This window comes from Panthera leo, chromosome D2 (genome assembly GCF_018350215.1).
Source record: "Panthera leo isolate Ple1 chromosome D2, P.leo_Ple1_pat1.1, whole genome shotgun sequence".
NCBI classification, from domain to species: Eukaryota; Metazoa; Chordata; class Mammalia; order Carnivora; family Felidae; genus Panthera; species Panthera leo.
Genome location: NC_056689.1, coordinates 29,255,479 through 29,279,870, shown reverse-complemented (window position 1 = coordinate 29,279,870; position 24,392 = coordinate 29,255,479). Strand labels below are relative to the sequence as shown.

The 24,392-nt window shown below is 37.4% G+C and overlaps 1 protein-coding gene and 1 pseudogene across 1 annotated transcript in view; both read right to left on the bottom strand.

Annotated features, from left to right (window-relative positions):
- TET1 (tet methylcytosine dioxygenase 1) overlaps positions 1 to 24,392 on the bottom strand; it is a 118,084-nt gene that overhangs the window by 33,005 nt on the left and 60,687 nt on the right. The window contains exons 3-5 of the mRNA XM_042909000.1: positions 15,313 to 17,632; positions 11,190 to 11,280; positions 10,543 to 10,636 (exon numbers count right to left, since the gene is read on the bottom strand). Coding sequence (XP_042764934.1) covers positions 10,543 to 10,636; positions 11,190 to 11,280; positions 15,313 to 17,632 — 2,505 coding nt within the window. The remainder of the gene's footprint in view (positions 1 to 10,542; positions 10,637 to 11,189; positions 11,281 to 15,312; positions 17,633 to 24,392) is intronic.
- On the bottom strand, positions 1,589 to 1,737 carry LOC122202941 (annotated as a pseudogene).

The following is a 24,392-nucleotide window of genomic DNA, read 5'->3' as shown; positions in this document are numbered from 1 at the left end:
AAATTTAAGATCGATTTTTAAATTTGAAAGTAATCAATTTTTACGCAAAGGAAACAATCAACGAAAGTAAAAGACAACCTACTGAATGGGAGAAGATATTTGCAAATGACATATCCAATATAGGGTTAGTATCCAAGATATACAAAGAAATGATACAACTCAACATCCCCAAACCAGAAGAAACGAACAGACATTTCTCCAAAGACATAGAGAGGCCAACAAACACATGAAAAGATGCTCAACATCACTCATCATCAGGGAAATACAAATCAAAACCAGAACTGGATATCACCTCACCCCTGTCAGAATGGCTAAAATCAAAAACACAAGAAATAATATGTGTTGGCAAGAAGGTGGAGAAAAATAAACCCTCATGCACTGTTGGTGGGAACACTGTGGGGACACAGTGCAGCCACTGTGGAAAACAGGATGGAGGGGCCTCAAAAAATTAAAAATAGAATTACCATGTGATCCAGTAATACTACTATTGGGTATTTACCCCAAGAATACGAAAACACTAATTCAAAAAGATATGTGCAGCCCTATCCTAATTGCAGCATTATTTACAATAGCCAAAGTATGAAAACACCCCACATGTCCATTGAATGGATAAAGCAGATGTGTAGAAGATGAGGAATATTATTCAACCATTAAAAAAAAGAATAAGGGATGCTTGGCTGGCTCAGTTGGAAGAGTATGTGACTCTTAACTTTGGGGTCATGGGTTTGGGCCCCACATTGGGTGTAGAGATTACTTAAATAAATAAAACTTAAAAAAAAAACACAAAAACTGGGCACCTGGGTGGATCATTCAGTTAAGCATCCAACTTCATCTCAGGTCATGATCTAGCATTCTGTGAGTTTGAGCCCCACGTCGGACTCTGTGCTGGCAGCTCAGAGCCTGGAGCCTGCTTTGGATTCTGTGTCTCCCTCTCTCTCTGCCCCTCCCCCACTCACACTCTGTCTCTGTCTCTCTCTCTCTCAAAAATAAACAAACATTAAAAAATAAAAAAAAAATTACTAAATCTTGCCATTTGCAATAACAGGGATGGAGCTAGGTAGAGAGTATAATGCTAAGTGAAATACGTCAGTCAGAGAAAGACAAATATCTTTATGATTTCACTCATACCTGGAATTTAAGAAACAAAACAAAGAAAAAAATGGAGACAACCCCCAAACTAGGTGCTTATCTATAGAGAACTAATGTTTACCAGAGGGGAGGTAGGCAGGGAATGAGTGAAACAGGTGAAGGGGATTAAGAGTATACTTAACTTGATGAACAGTGACTAGTGTACAGAATGTTTTAACCACTGCATTGTATACCTCAAACTAATATAACCTTGTATGTTAACTATACCTGGAATTAAAATAAAAGTGGGGGGGCACCTGGGTAGCTCATTCGGTTGAGTGTCCAACTTCGGATCAGGTCATGATCTCGTGTTTCGTGGGTTCGAGCCCCACATCGGGCTCACTGCTGTCAGCCTGTCAGCACAGAGCCCGCTTTGGATCCTGTGTTTCTCTCTCTCTCTCTGCCCCCCCTTCCACTTGACTCTCCCCAAAATAAGTAAATATTAAAAAAAAATTTTTTTTTAAAGTATGGTTCCTGTAAGTACTTCAATACCAGGTCAATGTGTGGAGTGGATGGTGCAAGCTCCTATTCCATCTCCTTGCTCCAAACCCCATTTAATATAGGTACAGATACTATACTTAATCTTAGCCAAAAGACCAAGTGACTTAAAACTTAATTTTAATTTTATATAGGGTTTTAAGTTTCAGTTTGGATACTTGACCTTGATTTAGTTTTGAATTTTAATTTAATAGTTGCATAAATATAGGACTACATTACTTTTCTTAAGGAAAAAAAAAAAAAAAAACAACAAATAGAACAGTCCTTGTAATACAATCTCAGTTGTAAAGATGTCAGGTGATTAGGGTTCTACACCAGCTCCACTGAAGACCTGGGGCCCACAGAAGGACTAGTTTAGAATCACAGCTAGGAGTAATATCTGCATCATGTATGGAGTCTATTACCAAGGCGAGATCATTTTTGAGTTTATTAATAGTCACAGGGGAGAAAAAATTGAGCAATATTTTCAGCACAAAATAATGGTGACCAACCATAAAAACCAATAAATACAAACAATCAAACAAAAACAACACAACCCTTTGGTAAAGACAATTTAAAAGTACCTATGTATGATAATAAAATAAGCTTCAACCTTTAGGGATAATGACTGGGTACATGCGAGAGACTTCTAGGGTGTTGGTAATAATTGGGTGTGTTCTTGATCTAGCTGGTGGTTACATGGGAGTGTTCACTTTGTAAAGCTTAACTGCGCTATATATGAAGACTTGTGTAATTTCGTTTGTGTATATTATATCTGAATAATAAGTTTCCTTAATAAACGAACTCTATAAAAGTAGTTCTAATGGTGGTCTTAATTCAAGAAAAATATGTTTTATAACAAAAAAAGGCAAGGACAGTGAAAAATGTCTGTTCAACATTAGCTGAGAGTTAGCATCAACTTCTTGGCTTCTGCCTAATTTTGAATAAGGAAGCATAAATATTCTTCTCACATTATCAAGGTATCACAGAAACCAAACAAGTAGCCCAGGACATTATACTCCCTTTATTACACACCATAGTAATATTTCAGAGAAGTGCCTGATTTGGGGACAGAAATATGCAGCAACATGATACAGCCCAAAGACATCGAGGACAGAACCTTGGAACAAAGGAACCAAACAGGGAAAGGAAAGTATTCAAAGGTTATATACATATATAAATCCAGACAACATGGTTTGAAAACTTGTGGATACTTGGCTTTCTTCTTACCCTAAAACTCTTCTCACCTCAGACCAGAGGAGGCAATAAAATATTCACTTGTATATATTTACTGCCACACCTGCTCTACTGACCACAAAACAATCCTATAGAGGAGAATCCATAAACTGATTCCTGCCGTGAACTGATCAGGCACTGGAGCCATCTGGGCAGCGTACTGTTTGAATTCTTGTCCCTACTCCTCCCACCACCTCAGAGGCTTAAGAGCGTGTGCGTGCACACGCGCAAGCGCTCATGGAGTTAGTAGCATAGGGAGTTAACAGAGCCTACTGTATCCAAGAGACTCCATCCTTTCCACCAAAATCTACAGAGTAACAAGATAACTAGTCCTTGACAAGACTCACAGTGACATGACAGCAGAGAACAGAGTCAGAAACATCTGCGAAAGGCTAACAATTATGGGGGAGGGTTAATGACTACCTGGCAAAGAAAAGTGTTAAGAGCAAGGGCACAACAATGTCAGAAAGGCTCAAAAACCTGTCCTGCCCGGTTAGAATTTGCTGCTAGGATTTTTCTGTGTGACCATTAAAAAGAGGACCAATAAGCCTCTCCTTCAAGAAAAGGAGGCCAAGTGCAGCACAATAAAAATAGGATAGAGTTCAACCACTATGAACAAACGTACATGGAAAAATAGAGTGAAAAGATTTACATAAAAAATCACAATGTTTGATTTAGGTTAAAGTTGAATATCAAATACACGATAAATGTACACTGTACAGGACGAAGAGTAAAAATGGAACAATGCAAACCACTAGTTAACTGTTTACTGAATTCCTTCATTTAAAATGATTGGTCTTCCTCTACCCCATCCCTTTACTTCATTCCTGCATAAAGCATCCCTGTAAGACTCAGTAACGCTAGTGCCATTCAAAATAATCTGCTCTAAAGTCCTAAAAAAGGATGTAGACTATGGAGACCTAATTCTCTCAATTTTTTATTTGACCCGTATCAAAGTTCAAATTTGAGATGGACAATTTTATCAGACTATTAATTCTCATACTCCAAGTTCTGCATGCCTCAGAAAAGAGCTAATAATGAACACCACGGCAATACTATTCCAAGATACCAATTCAAATTCAAAATATTCAATATTCTATAAGACTTATTTAAGCTCTATGTTCATTCACTCAACAAAAATTTTTCAGTGTTGACTATGTGCTGGGCAGTGCTTTGGGCACTAGCAATGAACATATAAATATATTAAATAAGATAATTTGGAAAGTTTGCAAAAAATAAAGTTTGATTAATATTTTGATTTCTCTAGGACATACAAGCTTTTATGAGACCTAGCTTTTCTTTTTCACAGATATACAAAATCAATTCTTGGTTTTGTTATCAAGATTACACTTTTGACTTCTCATTAGTAGACACCAAATTTTCATTAAGTTGCTTAGCAACCGTGCTTTACTTCATTCCTTATCTCTGGATTGCTTTTGTATTTGTGAAAAGTGCCAGATATGTATCACGATGTATTGAAATGTTCTTTTATTCTGAGATAAGTATTGCAAAAGGGAAAATAAGAAAGTAATTTTACTATAGCTGCTTCATGGAAAATGCTAACTACTCTTTTTTGTCCCTAAGAACTCCTGAAGACTTAAATCAATAATAGCAACAGAATGATGCTACCAAAATCTTTGAATGGTAGATTTCACTTTTGTCTTCATTAAAAAAAAAAAAAAAAAAAAAAAAAAGAGGTATACACTAAATTCTATCAGTGTAATTATTATTGCTTAAGAGAAGGTTTGGAAGGTAGGAAGGAAGGATCATCTAGAATCCCACCACTTAACCCAACTACCTTGCTTTCTTTTGGATGACTCACTCTAGGGAGAGCCAGCTGCCATGTCCTAAGGATATTTTTACCCTTTGCTACTAAATAGGCAAGAAAGTAAAGGATTCAGAAGTATGTAACAGATACAGATTTAATGAACCCATGTCAATTGTCAATACCAAGTATTGGGAACCAGTCTCTGCTATTCGTTTCAGCAAATGTGCTGAATGAGTAATATGTGAGTAGGGGGAGGGCAGGAAAAGCAAGAAAATTATTACCACAAAAGTCAGGATGGGAAGTTCTTGGGCTTCTAGGAATCAAAGAATATTCTGACCTGGGTAGTTGCTTTATCAATGTTTTCTTTACAATTATAGGTAAACTGTACTTTATATTTTATGAACTTTTCTGTTGATATATTCCATAATGAACAATGTTAATACTTAACAGCATTATTTTGTTAATAAAGTTCACAAAGGACTTCTTTTCCTCCTTACAAAAATACAGGACTATGTTAGACTATATTAAATATTAACTATATTGGATAAGGCTGAGATAGATACATTTTACAATGCCAATATAGTGTCTTTAACATGATATTTTTAGTGAAGAAGAGATACAGAATATTGCTGTAGTCATCTCCAAGACATCTCCAATGATTGCCACCACCTAGTATTTACACACTTGCACAGAACCTTCCTACAATGAATAGGGTTCACTTGTGTAGCGACTTCCAAGGCTAACACCCTAAAAGACACTGTTGGGACGTCTGTGTGACTCAGTCAGTTAAGTATCCAACTCTTGATTTCAGCTCAGGTAAAGATCTCACTGTACAAGAGACTGAGACCCACAATCGAGCTCTGCACTGTCAGCTCAGAGCCTGCTTGGGATTCTCTCTCTCTAGCACCTCCCCTCTCTGTCCCTCCCTTGCTTGTGCTTCCCCCCGCCACCCCCTCCAAAAGACATTCTAGCTGTTTCTTGTTATCTGTTGATTGACTTACTATGGCCATGGCAGGGGATGGGAAAACACCTAAGTCCTATGATAAGAAAGTGAGGCCTCTAGCAAACAACCATCAACGAATCTCCTGCAAATGACCTGGGAAGTAAACCTTCCAGCTCCACTCCGTACTCTCCAAATTTGCAGATGACTTCAACTTCATGAGAGTCCCTCTTCCAGAAGCACTCTGCTAAGCTACTCTCAAATTCTTTTTAAAAAAATTTTTTTTAAGTAGGCTCCATGCTGAACATGGGGCTTGAACTCATGACCCTGAGACTGAGTCAAATGCTCTGCTGACTGAGCCAGCTGGCACCCCTACCCTCAGATACTTGATCCACAAGAGCTCTATGAGATAATAAAAGTTCCTTGTTCAAAGCTACTAAATTTTGGAGTACTTGGTAAGCAGCAACAGATAATACAGATTTGCCAATTAATTCCTTAGAATGCTCTTTATAAAACATAAACCAGGTAGATAACATATCCCTAATTAAAATACCTCAAAGACTTCATGTTGTTCATGGACTAAAACCCAAATTGCCCACTATGGTCTACAAAACCATTCATGCCCTGGCTTCTGCCTAACCTTTTTACCCTCACACGGTTCCATTCTCTACTTCTTCAGTGACTAGACTCCTCTGAGGTTATTAACGAATATACTCTTTTCTATCACCTTTTTTTTTTTTTTTTTTTTTTTGCTGTTTTCTCTGCTTAGGAATGTTCTTCCCTGCATTCTTGGGAGTATTCTTTGCATACTTGGCTCCTTTTTGTCTCTCAGTTCTCAGCTTAAATGTTCCCTCCCCAGAGAGGCTTTCCCTGATGACCCGTTCATGAGAAAGCCCTGGAAAGTTCCCACTAAAGAGAGAAACAAGATAAGGAGGCCATATTTAAAGCAATATAAAACTGGAGTTAGTCTGTTTGAATGATTGTATGAAGTGAAAGAAATGGTATAAAATTTGAAAAGAATACAAATTTGTCACTACAGATTACATGATTGCACATCTGAGATCACAAGCAAAATAAACTGAAAAATAAGAAACAAAACAAAAAAGAAAAAAGAAGAAATATATAAACTCTAGGAAGTAAACTTTAAGACACCTCTGAAGGAGGGGCACCTGGCTGGCTCTGTCAGTGGAGTATGTGATTCTTGATCTCGGGGCTTTGGGGACTCTCTACGTGTTGGGTGTAGTTTACTTAAAATTAAATCTTTGAAAAAAATTAAAGCACCTCTGAAGGCCAAAAGAATACCCTAGCCAATGGAAAGGTATCCTGTGTAGGACAGAAAGACTAAGTATATTCTCCAAATTCTCTGTGCAGTATGGTTACAATAACACCAATAGGACTTTATTTTTGCAACTAGACAAACTGATTATTAACTTAGGGGAAAAATAAACAAGGCAGGAATAGTCAAGAGATTTCTGAAAATTAGAAGGAATTACCTCTACCAGATATTAAAATATATTGTAAAGTATATATATTTGTGTATATATACAAATACATAGTATATAATATACAAATTTTTATTTGTACTATATACAAATAGTATATAATATACAAATATATAGTATATACAAATATATAGCATAAATATATTGTAAGAGTAATTTGATGCTTATTTGGGAGACCCATAGCAATGAGATAACAACAGAAAATCTAGTAGTATAAACAAATACAAATCAGTGGAGAAAATATGGACAATTAAATAAGTGGTGTTGGATGTCTGCACAGTCATCTGAAAAAATATAAGCTGTTATTAACATCCTACATGCAAAAAATGGATAAAATAATGCAGAAAAATCAAATCATTAAAATACGACAGAAAGATTTATCAGTTTATAAGCTAGAAGTGGTAAAGATTTTTCTAATTAAGACACAATACACTAAAGTCAAAGAACAGATGAAAGATATTTACCTTAAAATTTTTTTCATCTCCAAAATTTTGTTCAAAATTTAAAATTTGATTTAAAAATTCTGAACGTTAAAAATAATGACAAGCAGTGGAAATACATCTGCAACCTTTATGACAAATGTCAATTTTTCAAAGGGGCTCCCATAAAATCAATAGAAGACTAATAATCCAATAGAAAAATTGGCAATCTGTATATTGTTTCCTACTTTAAAATGTTTTGCATCGCCTGTATTTTTCAAGAGTGATTAAAACATAAAAATAAACATCACTTTGGCTACTGTTTTGATATATCTTCACCAAAACTGTTACACATAGAGATTGACTCATATGGGTGTTACATGGGGACTGAAGAAAGGATGTACTTTCACAGCTGAGTTGACACAGTCTGAAAATCAGTGCATGGCTAGGACAAGAGGTTGATCCATGAATGAGGAAACAGTCGTTCAAAACTAGTTGGGGAGCATTTTAAGGAGATTTTATTTAGTTCTTGAGAGGTGAGGTGGCCCAGCAAACATGTAGTTAGCAAGCCTAGTCTGAAACTGTGTGATGGCTGGAAGAACCCTGGCCAGTTTGTTCCCATCTACAAAATGACTGGTAGATCTTAATTCATGTTTGCTTCCCTAATATCTAGCCCAGGGGCTGGCAATAGAAAGTATTCAAGAAGCACAGTTTCTTCACTTATTTTTCTCCTTCTGAAACTGTTTCTTTTCTCTTCTAAAACTCACCCACATTGTAACAAATTGAAGGCAAGTTATCTTGGAACTTGATTCTATTTCACATGACAGAAAACCCCCAAACAACACGTTTTTAATATGTTAAAAAAAGTTCTCTCTCATGTTAAAGAAATTCAGATTTAAGGGGCACCTGGGTGGCTCAGTTGGTTAAGGGGCCGACTCTTGATTTCAGCTCAGGTCATGGTCTCATAATTCATGAGTTCAAGACCCGCATCCGGCTCAGCGCTTGTAGAGCAAAGCCTCCTTTGGATCCTCGGTCTCCCTCTCTCTGTCCCTCCCCCTGTTCATGTTCTCTCCCTCTCTCTCTCTCCCTCTCTCAAAAATAAACATTAAAAAAAATTCAGATTTAAGAAAGACTGAAGTTAGTTTGGCAGTACTCCTGGTATCATCAGGAACTCATGCTCCTATCTTTCTTCACCCTAGAAAGTCCATCTGCGCTTCAAAAGTGGCTGTTGGAGCTCCAGTCATTAAATAAACTCATGTTCTATAAATGTTGAGTGAAAGGAGAAAGACACAAAAGAGCACACACTATATGAGTCTACGTATATGGAGTTCATCAAAAAGACCTTTAAGGAGATAAAGGTCAAAATAGTAGTTACCTTTATGTGGTGTTATTGTCTGGGAGGGCCCTTCTGGCGTGCTAAAATGATTATATCATCATCTGGAAAGCGTTAGACACAAGAATAACCTTGATATGTATGCACACCTAAGGATTTGGGCACTTTACTGTAAGATAACTAAACAAGGTAAATTCTAGATCTTTGAGTTTATCTGTATTTTGACAAGACCAGGAACTCCACATAGATTGAAGAAACAGTATTTTGGAGGCCCCTGGGTAGCTCAATTGAGTAAGTGTCTAAAGGAAGCTCAGGTCATTATCTCACAGTTCATGAGTTTGAGCCCTTCATCGGGTTCTATGCTCTAAGCACAGAGCCTATTCGGATCCTCTGTCATCCTGCCTCTCCGCCCTTCCCCCACTCTCTCTCTCTCAAAAATAAACACACACACACACACACACACACACACACACACACAAAGAAACAAAGTATTCTAGAGTGTGCAGTGTGCAGCTCTTGTGCTTTTAATTGCTTCCAAAGGTTTAAAAGTAACCAAGACAAATAGTCTACTACTAGAGCAGCTATGGGTGTGGCAATTGTCTTGCTTTAGGAATACCTGGGTTTAATCCTACTTTTATTTTGTATTTAATGTCTTTAATTTCTCCAAAAGGGGTATGAAGTTACTGACTTTTACCTTATTCAAAATCATAACAGAGTCTTTTTGTGAGGATTCAAGTTTTTAACATAGTACCTGATGTGTAATAAAAGGTAGTTGTTATTGTTATTATTTTATTACCATTATTACCAACATCAATTTTTTTTTTTTTTTAACAACATCGTCATCATTATTAACAAATGATGGCACAGGGATCTAAAATGATTCTACGATTGGGGCGCCTGGGTGGCTCACTTGGTTGGGCGTCTGACTTCAGTTCAGGTCATGATCTCATACTTCGTGGGTTGGAGCCCCGTGTCGGGCTCTGTGCTGGTAGCTCAGAGCCTGGAACCTGCTTTGGATTCTATGTCTGTCTCTCTCTCTCTCTCTCTCTCTCTCTCTCTGTCCCTCCCCCAGACATGCTCTGTGTCTCTGTCTCAAAAATAAATAAACATAAAAAATTTTTTTTAATGATTCTATGGTCAAAAATTCCAAATAAACTGGTTAATATCCTTGTGGATGTGAATGTCCTACTGAATATATATATTTGGCTAGGAACTTGTTTTACAGTTGAGAACTTCCCAAAGAAGTTGAATTCAGTTCTTCTTATAGTTCTGCATGTTTAGAAAACCAAAGTAGTCATGGGTACAATTTTGGGAGTATGTTGTAAAAAATTTAGTTTTGCTTTCAAAATTATATGATCCTCATTAAGGTGGTCCTGTGGATAATGACTTGGAAATAATTTCAATACAGAAACAGATAACAGATATAAAGCAGTATGTACAATTTAGTACCATTTACTTATGTTACCTAACTGTAAATTCATTAAAAGATCTCTAAAAGTACATAAGACACTGACAAAAGTGGTGACCTTGGGGAGCTGAAGATCACTAAGTAATAACTGGGAACTTTTGTTCATTTAACATAAAAAGTCCAGGCTAAGATAGAAAGCTTCCTGATTATTTCCCAGGGAATAATAAGGGTGGATACTTTTCTAGTCCACATATTCATGGAAAATAAATTGATTGGTTTTATATGTGGAATAAATCTAGTTTTGAAAAATGTGTAAGCACAAAATACTTACCCACTTAGCAATTGGACACCCATGAGAGCTTTTTCCTTCTTTTCCCGTGTACACTACAATTTCTATCCTTATTGCGTTTCCTTTTTGACCATACCTGAGTACAAAACACAGTGAAGGGAAAATAATTGCAATTAATTGCGATATACACTTTTGACATCTTAATGTACATAAGATACAGCTTTAAAGAAGTACAGAAATCAAACACTCCTCATAATTTACATTCGTTAAAAATGTATTTTTGTGTGGCAGATATTTTTATTGTTATCCCATTCTGCTTACTTATCCTTACAGATCACTCTTTTAAAAAATGGACTGGCTCCAAGATAAGCATAAGGAATGTGAATGCAGTGTTGATGGAGGTAATCTGAACTATCACTACGATTATACAGTAATATAAAAATAAGTATTTCTGAATTTAACAAAGACAGCCTTGCTCTGTGAGTGTCTTGTTGAGGGCCCCAAGGCTCATGTGATGAGTGACTCAGCAGGGACACCAGGACACTATGCTTTGCCTGGGCCCTAAGAAACATCCAACTTCCACTCCTGAAGGTATATATATACTTCTCATTTGTTCCAGAGATAATTTCTCTGCATTGAGTCAGGTCCACAGTAATGAAGGATTTTAACAGGGAAGGATATTTCCTCACCTATTCTCCATGATTTCCCTGATAGCAGCAACACTTGGTCCTGCCCCAAGGTGTGTATAATATGGGCCTTTGTCTTTTTGTATAACTCGATCTGTGGAAGGAATAAGATTATTAGACCCAAAGCTTTACAGAATTGCATAGGGGCAAGGAGGATATAGTTTTATTATTTGTTTTCCAATTCAGAACAATGAATCTTGACAAGCTTTTGGAAAGATTTAATAATTAATGTCTAGGACAATAAGCCCTAGAATTTCACTTGTTTCTTTCAGCTCCTAACTATTTCATTCTTCCTCTAAGAATCAAAGGAGAAAAATATTTTAAGATGTGGGTCATATTTATTTTTCTACCTCCTGCTTTAAAAGGAATCTATTAATAATTGAGGTATACAATTAAAAGTTATGAGAGCAATACATCTTAAAACCCTGGCCTTACAATCCTATTAAAATCGAGCCCTGCAACTGTACTGCTAAGAATTTATTATACTATACACTTGCCTAATTATATATTTATAATGCAAATGTACGCAGGAATGTTCCTTGTCACAATTATTTGTAATATCAAAAGAGAGAAGCACATTTAGCATGTCATTAAATGATAGGTTGAATAAATTGTGGGATGTTTATATAGTGGAAAAATAAAAAAAACTATCAAAACAATAATATTTAAGTAATGAAAACCCTGAGATTTCATATTTTTAAAAGCAAGTTGCAAAAATATAGTATATAGAGTATTTTTTAGTATATTTTAAAAGATCCAAATTTTCTAAAACTGTAACCAAAATTGAAATCAGCAATGTTAATTCATATAGAAAAACTCTGAGGATTTATTGTTAGAATATTATACTGTAAGAAGACATTTGCATCATATTTCTGTCCTACCTGAAATTTTATGGGTGTGAATTATATATTTCATAAAAACAGTATGTTTAACTTGGCCTCTCAGAATCATGTCTAACTGGAATCGCTCAGGAATGCATTTCTGGCCGTGGTGCATCTATACTGACTGAAAGGTCATTACGATTGGACATCGGATACAACATAAGATTACTTTTGTGGCTTCCTAAGATACATTGAACAGATTGTAAGTTATTACTGATGATCTAAAGCAGTGGTTCTTAACCAGGGGCGATTTTTCTTGAGTAGAAAATTTGTCCAACCTTCTTGGTTGTGACAACTGGGCAGGGGTGTGTGTGTGTGTGTGTGTGTGTGTGTGTGTGTGTGTGTGTGTGTGTTACAGGGCATGGATGCCACTAAACAGGCTAGGTTGCAGAGGACATTTCCCCTACAATAAAGAATTATCCTTTCCTCAAAAACTTAAACATAGAACTACTCTACAACCCAGCCATTGCACTACTAGGCATTTATCCAAGGGACATAGGTGTGCTGTTTCGAAGGGACACATGCACCCCAATGTTTATAGCAGCACTATCAACAATAGCCAAAGTATGGAAAGAGCCCAAATGTCCATTGATAGGTGAGTGGATAAAGAAGATGTGGTATATATATATATGATGGAGTATTACCCGGCAATCAAAAAGAATGAAATCTTGCCATTTGCAACTATGTGGATGGAAGTAGAGGGTATTATGCTAAGAAAAATGAGTCAGGCAGAGAAAGACAAATATATGACTTCACTCATATGAGGACTTCAAGATGCAAAACAGATGAACATAAGGTAAGGGAAGCAAAAAGAATATATAAAAACAGGGAGGGGGACAAAACATAAGAGACTCTTAAATATGGAGAACAAACAGAGGGTTGCTGGAGGGGTTGTGGGTGGGGGATGGGTTAAATGGGTAAGGGGCATTAAGGAATCTACTCCTGAAGTCATTGTTGCACTATATGCTAACTAACTTGGATGTAAATTTAAAAATTAAAAAAAAAAAAAAGAATTATCCTATCTAAAATGCCAATAGTGTTCAATTTGAGGAGGTGTGATTAAGAGGTTAATTACTCATACTTTGCTAGAATACAACACCTGCATGGAAATCTTTTACTCTTAGATACGACCATCCCACTTGGGATGATTTCTGAGTGAGTCTGCTTTTTGTTTTTTCATCACTTCCCATTTCTACACAATGAGCACAATTATCTTGCATGTAATGATTATAGGAAAACATGTAAGTGACAATGTATAAAACAATTACGGGTGTACTGCCGATGTTCAATAAACTTTAAATGCTTAGTTGTGTCTCAACTCCTACCCTGTGACTAGTTACTATCTCTACGGAAAGAGTTTTGAAACTAGACAATCATCCTACTGAAATTACACACACAGTAAAATTATACTAGCTCAGTAAAATTAGACTAAAATATAAATTTTAATGGCATTTTAAATTACAGATTTTTTTTTCCATTTCTAATGATATTAAAAAAATTACCGTCCCTTTTTTACTTCAGATTTTTGAAACAATAGGAAGGTAGGCTCTCAAGTTGTGACTGTCTTTGAAATCCAGTTTAGTCATTCACTACCTGTGAACTTCCCTGTGACTTAGTTTCCTCATTTGTAAACTGGAGTTAATAAGCCTTCCCTTTGTAGGGATGTTGTGAATATAACAAGTCAGGGCCATTGTACTGTATCAGACTTGGCAGTAAAAGATCTGGAATAGGAATCATCATTATTACACTCTTCTGTCCTTGGTCCAAGAACCTCTCATTCATTCTCCTGTTTCGACCCCACTCAGCATTGTCACCCCTTTTCAGATTATGAGATCCTTCCAAGAAGAGCTTATCCCTGGTACCTGGCACATGGCAGGCTGTCTAAGTGGTGTTGAATGATGAGCGGAGAAATAGAGGATTGACTTCAAAATGTCAAATGTACTTTAGAAAATCAAGAGCAAATAGTCATGGCTATATACTTCACTAATTTTTCTACTGTGGTTTTGAAAAAAAATCAGAATGATATAGTTTATCCTTCCAAACAATCCTTTACCCATTCTGGAATGTACTAACCAACCACCTACTTCTGACAAAAAAAACTTCCCTTGTTCAAGGCAAATCTTAAATCTTCGTGATTTGGGGCTATATTTTAAGACTTTTTTTTTTTTTAAGACTTTTAATAATCAAACCTATTTGAGTTCAGAACAGGTTATTTCACAAATTTTGTCCTCATAAGCTGTATAAAAGCTGAAATAATGAGGGCATCAAGTAGTGTAACAAACTTGAATGACCCAATCTATTTAATCTCTCTATTACAGCTACATTAGAGTAAATTAATTCTTCTTTTACATAAGCTCTTACATGAAATCTGGCCATAAACAATGACTAATCAGTACAGGGTTCAAATTAAGCTTTCGTGTGTTTTAAATACTGAGCAAATTTCTCATAAGGCCTGCCTAAGAATCTTTAGTCCTGCAAGATTTTCTCAGGGCTGATAAAAATTCTAATTATTAGTTCCTGAATGATCTCTTTCAATGACTCCTAAGACACAAAATATGTATTAGTTAGAAATCACTTTCCAGCTCAGCTATTTACATATACCTATTTGTTTTTTAAACAGGAAAACAATATTATACAACAACTTAATATTTTAGAATTTCAAAAGGTTTTCAAATGCTTCAGCAGCTAAGATTATGGATTTGTTTCATATGTAAGGACATCCTTTGTATTGCAGAGCAGAAGAGCTCTAAGCATTGAAAAAGAAATAAACCAGGTCCAGTTCTTTAATGGGGTGGCAATCACACATACTTTTTATAGTTATTTGTTAAGTTGCACATATATTTTATGTTCTCTGTGTGTAGGTTTTATATTTCACAATAAAAAATAGTTTTGAAACAAATGCTTACAGGTTGAAATTCTTTTCCATATAGTAAGAATAAACTATAATAAAGTATTAAAGGAATTCATTCCTATCATATTCACAATAAAATTTGGCCAAGAGAAATCAGCAAATTTTCCACTTAAGAAAGTTTCCAAATTATGCATTAAACTTCCCAATTATTTGAGCATAATTAGTAAAGGTCCCACAGAAAAATTGGCATAGATTTAGTCCATTTCAGCTAGAACATGAATGGGGCAAAAATGCCACATATGAAAGACAACCCAAAATTTGATTTGGTCATGAGGAGGCAATTAACGGAAGTAAACAAAGAAGAAACACATAACACACTCGGCCCCACACTTACCAAGACAGTTGCAGGTTGGCAAATCAGAATCTTTCGTTGTGGACACCAGGTTTTTTGTAGGATTGGTAAAGAAGTTCATGGCATAATCATTAAAACTTTTCTGTGCACTGTCTACTGGGGAAAATTCTGATGCTCCAACACTGGATGAACAGACATCCTCTTCACTTTTGGTAGAAACCACTGTAATTCCACCTGAACACACTACATTTACATTCCTGAGAATTTGTGCTGGGTCTGGTAGGGGGGTCTCATGAGAGATACCAGGCAATGTCGGCAGTCTCTGATGCATGACTTGGTCTTTAACATCCTGCTGGAATGGTGTTTGGTCTTCGCCAGCCATTACATTAGCACACTGGTTAGTTGGAGAGGAGGCCTGGAGTAAAGGATGAGCTTTCTGATTGACATTCACGGATGGCTGTACCTGAGAATTATAAACTTTTTCTGTAAACGCCTGCCCATTGGATTCTGTTTTTAACTGGAATAATGGGAGAGAATCCAAAGGTTCAACCTTCATGGTTTTTTCCTGTGCTAATTCAGGATAATATCGCTCAAATTTTATCTGAGTGAGTGGAGGAAATAATTTTTTGTGTTCTAATGCTGAAGTCGTTTGAGTCAGTGGTTTCCATACTTTGGTTAGGGGAGGAATTTTTCCTAACAGAATGGGAAAATCATGTGGACCGAATTGACCAAATCTTTGAAATTTAGATGCTATCCAAATGTCATGTAACTTACTGTACTCATATGACAGCTGTTCCCTCTTTTTCTGGTCATTATCTTGACCAGTTAGGACTACAGGCTTCTTTTTCCGCCGATCTCTTGATGGGGTAGATTTTGTCTTTTTCTGTGTCGTGTTCTTGTGCTTTGTTAATGATGAGCTATGATTGTTTTGTACACTGGAAGGTGGTTTCTGTTGTACTGTGATTTTCTCCTGACTGCATTTTTGCTGCACATTATATGCAACAAGATTTGTTGATGTACTTTCAACCTTTTTGTCCTCTTGTTTTATATAATTGAATTTAATTATTGATGCAAGTTGTGTTAACTGTGTTGCAACATCTTCCTCTATTTTACTATGAACTGTATCTTGACACGATGGATCATCTTTTGAATCTATCTGTTTACTGCTGGCCAGTGACTGGTTACAATACCCCAATTTATCACTTGTTGGTGGCAACTGATGCAAATTCTTAGAACCCTCAAGGGTAATTCTAGCTTGAGCAACATTTTTATTGGTGTCAATTTTAGACGAATTTGGATTTGGTATGAGAAGAGATCCTGAATTTGTGACTTTTGAATATTCCTGTGACTTTGTAGATGCTTGGTTAGCAGCTGAGTTGTTGTGTGACTTGGAAATATTTTGGCCATTAAATACCACCGTGCTGCATGAACTTTGCTTTTCCAAAGATGGATAGTGATGAAGGCTTTCTGGCTCCCCTTGTAAGGTTGGGTCTTGAAGGTCTTTTTTTACCGAATAAAGGATAGCTTTACAGCTATTAAGCAAACTCGCTGTTCTGTGCTCTGTATCTTCATCCTTCTCAGACTTTGATGGTGAAGAATTTTCGGATGGAGCTTCTGATAGTTGGGTCAGAGCTTCTATGGCCACCACTTGCTCCAATGTTAATCTCCTATCTTTCATCAGGGATAGAAGACTTGGTTGAACTGGAGATCCATCTTTTGATTCTTTACTTGGTATATTTTCTAGAGATTTGGGTTGATCACTTTCATTGTGTGTACTAGTATGACTATTTAGGTTGAAATTTGCTGGATCTGGGATAGACTTGCAGTTAAAGCTGGGCTTCTGGAAGACTGAAACATTACTTCTCCCCTTGAGATGATCACAGCTCGCATTAGTGGCAATGGAGCTCATGGCATTATGGTTGGCAGTGTCTTTCAGGAATTTATAGGAGTTGTTTTCAAATGCCTTGCCAAATTCTTCAATACTGAATTTTTTAAAACACACGTTGGTCTCGGTTGGTAAATAGTGTACATTTTTAATGCCATTTCTTACAGTTTGTGCAAACAATTTCTGAGGTTCTGGTAACTCGGTGAGTAGGACTTTCTTCTTGTCATCTTCAGAGTTTTTCAATTTTTCAGCTTCAGTCACAATTGCCTTAAATTCTCCTTTGACATGATCGGTTAAATGTGATTTCTTATTTTGCGTCCACTTCTCCACTTCAATACCTGTCATACTTTCTTCATTTTTAGTTACATTTTCAAGGGGAGGTGGGTTTAATTCCAATCTCTGTTGGTCCCCATGGCATTTACTGTATTCCATGGATTCTGACTTGGGGCCATTTACTGGTTTGTTGTCAAAATTTGCCTACAAAATGAACACAGAGATATCTCATATTATCTATGCAAACATATGAGTAAGAGCCATGGGAAATTTACAGTTTAATAGAAACTAAATGTAAAGCCCTGAAAAAATATTTTTGCTTTTTTTATGTGTTCAATAAAATAGCAATAATGGGTGAGTAGGAAAAAAGAAAAAGACCGAAGTACAAACTATCATAACCCACGTGTATTAATATTTTGGTATACTTAATTGTTTTTCCAAATTAATTTTTAAATATTTTTATGTTGGTACCATTTAATGGGCAATATCTATTATTTGAAATACAAAATACACGCAGAAAAATGTGCAAATCATAAGTACATAACTAATTGAATTTTCACAAAACGAACACCTATGTGCCCAGATTCCAGGCCAAGAGACTCCCATCTGGTCATCATTTCACTGCCTGAGGGTAACCATTGCTTTCACATCTATCATAGATTTCTTTTGCTTACTTCCAAACTTTAAATAACTGACTTCCTTTCACTCAAAATCGTATTTGTGATTCATCCATGTTGTTAAGTATACTTGAAGTCCATTAATTCTTATTGTTGGACAGTCAAACAATGACTACAATGTATTGATTCTACTATACATGGACATTTGAATTATTTTTGGTTTTCGGTTATTGTAATTATATTGCCGTAACATATTACTCTTACAAAATTAATTATTTTACCACTTAAAATCTTACAATTCAGTGGTTTTTTTTTAGCATATTTACAATGTTATGCAACAATCGTGTCTAATTCCAGAACATTTTCATCACCACTAAGAGAAACTTTTTCCCACTAAGCAATCACTGTTTACCCTAAGTTCCATAATTTATTTTAAAAAATATTTTATCTTCTTAAAATTTTTAATTTTTTATCTAATTTAATTTTCTTTTCAGAGACATAAGAGGGTTCAAGTGAGCGAGCAGCAGAAAGGGAGGGAGAGAGAGAGAGAGAGAAGCAGGGCTTACCCAAAGCGGGGTTCGTGCTCATGCTCTCTCTCTCAAAATAAATGAATAAACATTTAAATTTGTTAAGCTTGTTTGTTTGTTTATTTATTTATTTAGAGAGACAGCGAGAGCAGGGGAAGAACAGAGGGACAGAGAATCCCAAGCAGGCTCTGCAACACCAGGAGAGCCCGACATGGGGCTTGAACTCATGAACCTGTGACATCAAGACCTGAGCTGAAATCAATAACCAAACGCTTAACTGACTGAGCCACCCAGGCACCCCAATCTCAGTTTTTTAAAACCATGAAACAGCTCGGCCAAAATTATAGCACAGGAATTCAGACACTAAGGGCATTTCCTCCTGCCGTCAGGGGCAAATGCAAAGACAAGCTCCACCTCCTAATCTTTAATATGGCTCTGCACATTCTACTCAATGCCTCAGGGAGAAAAAAATGTTAAGTATCAAAACTTAGGAGACTTCCTCTTTAATGAAGATGATATACCTGACTCCATAGATGAACAAGGAGTATTGGCTGAAAAATGGAATCAATGTTCAGGATAGCTATAGTTACATTCAGAATATAAAATATTGAAGCATTATCCAATTGTGTAATTAAACACTAAACAATCTTAGTAGAAATAAATTCTATCTAATTTCTTTAAAAAAAATTTTTTTTAACATTTTATTTATTTTTGAGACAGCATGAACAGGGGAGGGTCAGAGAGAGGGAGACACAGAATCTGAAACAGGCTCCAGGCTCTGAGCTGTCAGCACATAGTCCGACTCGGGGCTCAAACTCACAGACCACGAGATCATGACCTGAGCCGAAGTCGGCCGCTTAACCGACTGAGCCACCCAGGCGCCCTTCTAATTTCTTGATCAGGGTACACAAGTTACACAGGTTATGTTCAGTTTGTCAAAATATATGATACACACATATATATACATACATTTTCTGTATCCTTATTACATTTCAATAAGATTAATTAAAAATTAATCTGAGATAGTGGACTTTTTTTTTTTTAAGACAGCAATGGTCTTTAATTAAGGAGCGACTGGGTGGCTCAGTCGGTTAAGCGTCTGACTTCAACTCAAGTGAATCTCATGATTCATGGGTTCAAGCCTGAGTTGGGCTCTGAACTGACAGCCTGGAGCCTGCTTTGGATTCTATGTTTCCCTCTCTCTGCCTCTCCTTCACTCATTCTTTCGCTCTCACTCTTTCAAAAATGAACAATGAAAAAAATAAAAAAATAAAAAAAGAATCTTCAAAAAAAAATTCCATTGTTAATAGGCAAAAATGTCCAGGATATACTGGACAGTTGAAAAAACCCAACCAGGGGCGCCTGGGTGGCTCAGTCAACCGACTGGGCGTCCAACTTTGGCTCAGGTCATGATCTCGCGGTCCGTGAGTTTGAGCCCCGCATCGGGCTCTGGGCTGATGGCTCAGAGCCTGGAGCCTGTTTCGGATTCTGTGTCTCCCTCTCTCTCTGGCCCTCCCCTGCTCATGCTCTGTCTCTGTCTCAAAAATAAATAAATGTTAAAAAAAATTTTTTTTAAAAAAAGAAAAAACCCAACCAAACAAAAAAGAGGATATAGAACCTGTACACATAATGCTTTTATTTTTTAAAATAAAAAAAAGTGGCTGGGGCACCTGGGTGGCTTAGTTGAATGTCATACTTCAGCTCAGGTCATGATCTCATGGTTCATGGGTTAGAGCCCCGCATCAGGCTCTGTGCTGACAGCTTAGAGCCTGGAGCCTGTTTCGGATTCTGTATCTACCTCTCTCTCTGCCCCTCCCCTGCTTGCATTCTGTCTCTTTCTTTCTCTCTCTCTACCCCTTCCCCACTCACACTGCCTTTCTCTCTCAAAAATAAACATTAAAAAAAAGTCCTAATTAAATAGAGTTTTGATTTGTAAAATTTATTTCCTTTAGGGGCACCTGAGTTGCTCAGTCACTTAAGCATCTGACTGGCTCAGGTCATGATCTGACAGTTCCTGGGATCAAAACCAACATCGGGCTGTCTGCTGTCAGCTCAGGGCCAGCTTTGGATCCTCTGTCACCCTCTGTGTGCCCCTCCCCTACTCATGTGCAAGCGCAGGTGATCTCTCTCTCAAAAATAAATAAACATTAAAATATATTTCCCTTAAATTTAAACCAAAATTGGGGCACTTGGGTGCCCCAGTTGGTTAAGTGGTTGAACTTCAGCTCAGGTCATGATCTCATGTTTCGTGGGTTTGAGACCTGCATCAGGTTCTATGCTCTCAGCTTGAAGCCTGGAGCCTGCTTCGGATTTTGTGTCTCCCTCTCTCTCTGCCCCTCCCCCACTCCCACTGTGTGTATGTGTGTCTCTCTCTCTAAAAAATAAACATTAAAAAATAAATAACTAAATGTAAACCAAAATTGATTAAGCTTCCTATGAAAAGATTTCTAGCATACAGTAAGTGAAAAAAGCTCAAAGTTTATGTAGTATCAAATTACAAATTAAAGCATAAAGGGTGTGGAGTATATATGTATTTTATATTATATATACATAAACATATAGTAAGTTTATATATTAAAATATTTCAGGAATACCTAGCTGGCTCAGTGATTAGAGTGTGCGACTCAGTCTCAGGGTTCTGAGTTCGAGCCCCACGTTCCATGGAGAGATTGATGAAAAAAAATAAAATATAAAAAAAATATTTCAGGAAGGCTATGCACAATTGTCTACTTGTGTCGTATAGAAACTGTACTCAGTAGAATACTGGTAAACGTTTGACAATCAGATTGGGAAATGAGAGGGAGAAAACACTTTTGCAGTGTGGGCCAATTTTCATGGTGTGCACACCTCCACCATGGTGGACTGTAAATGATCAGCATGACACCCGAGAGGGTGTTAGGAAGAAAGGCGCACAATCCCAGAGCTGGAAGGAACTGATTTCATCATACCACTGAGTGCACCAACAGAGACTGCTGGTGCAACAGGCTCCAGTAACTACATTATGAATTTTTCTTTTAAGTTTATTTATTTTTATTTTGAGAGAGAGCGAGCAGGAGAGGGGCAGAGAGAGGGAGAGGGAGAGGGAGAGGGAGAGGGAGAGAGAGAGAGAGAGAGAGAGAGAAAATCCCAAGGAGGCTCCAGTGCGGAGCCCGTTGCATGGCTCTAATCCAGGAACTACGAGATAGTGACTTGAGCAGAAACAAGAGTCGCACGCTTAACTGAGTCACCCAGGCGCACCTGAATTTTTCTTTTTTAATGAAGACTTCCTTGACATTTAATCTACTTAGGCACAGTGAATTTCCAAATATCCATTTTGTGCCTCAAAACATTTGTTAACATCTACCTTCTCTAATGAGAAGCCAACTCTCCAAAGGGAGTGAATACTGAAATGATGGCTGTTTTATTCCCTAACTTTCTATATGCACTCTGGGGACCCAAACTCATGCCACCTGCCCACTTGTGTTTTGTCTCTTCCTCCTCTACCACCCAAGGCTACCATTTAAGGGACAGTGAGTAATTCAAAGTCTCACAGCTTTCTCCTTTGCGCGCTATACTAGTCACAAGAATAGAAGTTGCTCTGGGCCCCTCTCACCCATCCCAAACCAACAGGAATGTTGAACACCTTAGATCAGATCTGAGCCCAAGAGTTGCTGAGCCCCCTCTGTTCTCTTATTTCTCCACATTCCTATCATAGTGATACTCTTACACCCATTCTTGAATGAGCTCAAATGGCATTGAGCAAAGTGGTATTTGATTCTGAAGTGACTATGCCCTTTGGACAGAATCTGACTGTAGCCTCTCCCAACACTCACATTCCATACATGCTGTATCAAGAAACAGGTGCGCAGATGACATGAAAACATCTTTCAAAGCATGTACAGAGACATGGTCCACAAGACTCTGACCTTTACTATAGGCAGATCAGTGCTTCAACGTGCCTTTTGTTTTTGTTTTGTTTCGTTTTACCGCCCGCCCTCCCCCCCATCCCAGGAGTCTTTTAAAGCTTTTTTTTCCCTAATAAACTTAGGGAAATGAAATTTAAATTTCACAAATATAGTGTGTTTGTTTATGGAATGTAGCCCCATTGTAATTTCTACGATTTTTTCCACCTTTTCCCCCCAACCAAGATAACCTTTATCCCCTTTGAGGAAAAAATAAAAATTAAAAAAAAATAACACGCAGAAGAAAAGGAGCATCCCACAAAGTGCTTATACCTAATCAGAAGCAACACCCTCAGGACTTATGTTCTCAACCTAAAAATTAAGTGTTTGGAGAAAAAATTCAGGAGGCCCACTGGTGGTTCCATTAATGTTGACTTTCAGATGATGCAATCATGCTGGATACTGTATTTTACCTCCTACATTCCCACAGAAGCATGGAGGTCAGCCCCTGCTCTGCACAACTGCTTGTGAACAAACCCAAATTTAAATCAAAAGGAAAGATTAACCAGTCATTCACCAAAGTGAAAATAAACATTTAACACACATACACAAAAAAATCCTCCTTCAAAGTAGACCTGCAAAATAGTTACCTTATTTTGCTACGACAGTAAAAATTGTCTAGCTCTTTTCCTTTTTTAGGCATAAAAAAAGGACACCTAGCCACCAAGTGTCGTAGCCCTAATATTTGAGCATTGCCTCTATCCTGTTTCTCCAGTTTGCCTACAGCCACCCTGTGAGATGTCCAAAATTCAGAGAAAGGCAGGAGAGGGTGGGGTCTAAGGGACTGAGTTTGCACGTGCCCCCACTGGTCCCCACTGGTCCCCATTGGTCCTACCTTGGTGCCAGAATGAATTATGGTTCTTCCACACCTGGGCCAAATAGAAGCCATTGCAGAGACTTGGAAAGTTCCTTTTCCAATTCAATCCACCAGATACAGACTTCTTTTCTATTCTAAAGTTTTTACTCCAATCCCCAACAAAAACCCCACCCTTACTTGGCCACAGGGTCTCAGAATCCAAAGTAAATCCTTTACGTGGGGGTGGGGCAGAGGAGGGGAATCATGTCATTAGAGGGAGGGACAACTACTGTTTAATACAGAAACATGTAAATTGTAGATTGGCTCCAAATGTATACAAAACTGAGGTAAGAACTCAACCTCTCTGGTCCCAGGTGCCCTTGTTCCTGACCTCCTCCTCTGAAGCTTTGAGCCAGTACAATTTACTCCAAGTCAAAAAGACTAAAACCATTCAGACCCCAAATCTTCTGAAGCTATCATCCTATCAAATTCCCTGGACATTCAAATATCTTAAATGGCTACCCCAAGATTAGACGTGAGTCCTCGATCGCCAAATTCTATCATTCCTTAACCTACTCTTTTTAGACCTCCAAGGAGAGTCTCAACTGAAATTCTAAAATCTAGGTCTCCTTGGAGCTCCACACTTATGTGCCTCTGTCCCCAGGCTGTAGGTGTGTCCCCCTGAGCCTACAACTTGGAGGATTCCAAAGAGAAACCCGTTGTCCTTTTGTTCTTCAGACTTTTCATGAACAATCTTACCCATGCTTAAAGTTAAAAACCAACTCTTATCCAGTGTATTTTATTCTTTATATTTTGTGTACCTTCTTTCAAGTACTTGTCGGAATATGGACTTTATTGGAATCAGACAGACTTTGGCTACTTTCCCTGGTTCCATCCTTATAAAACATGTGGCCTAGAGTAAGCCTTGCTCTATGGAGCCTCTTTGAGCCTCAGTTTCCTTTTTTTTTTTCCTTAAAAGAATTTTTACATGATTATTTTTTAATTTTTTAAGTAGGCTTCACACCCAGCGTGGAACCCATTGTGGGGCTTGAATTCACAATTGCGAGATCAAGACCTGAGCTG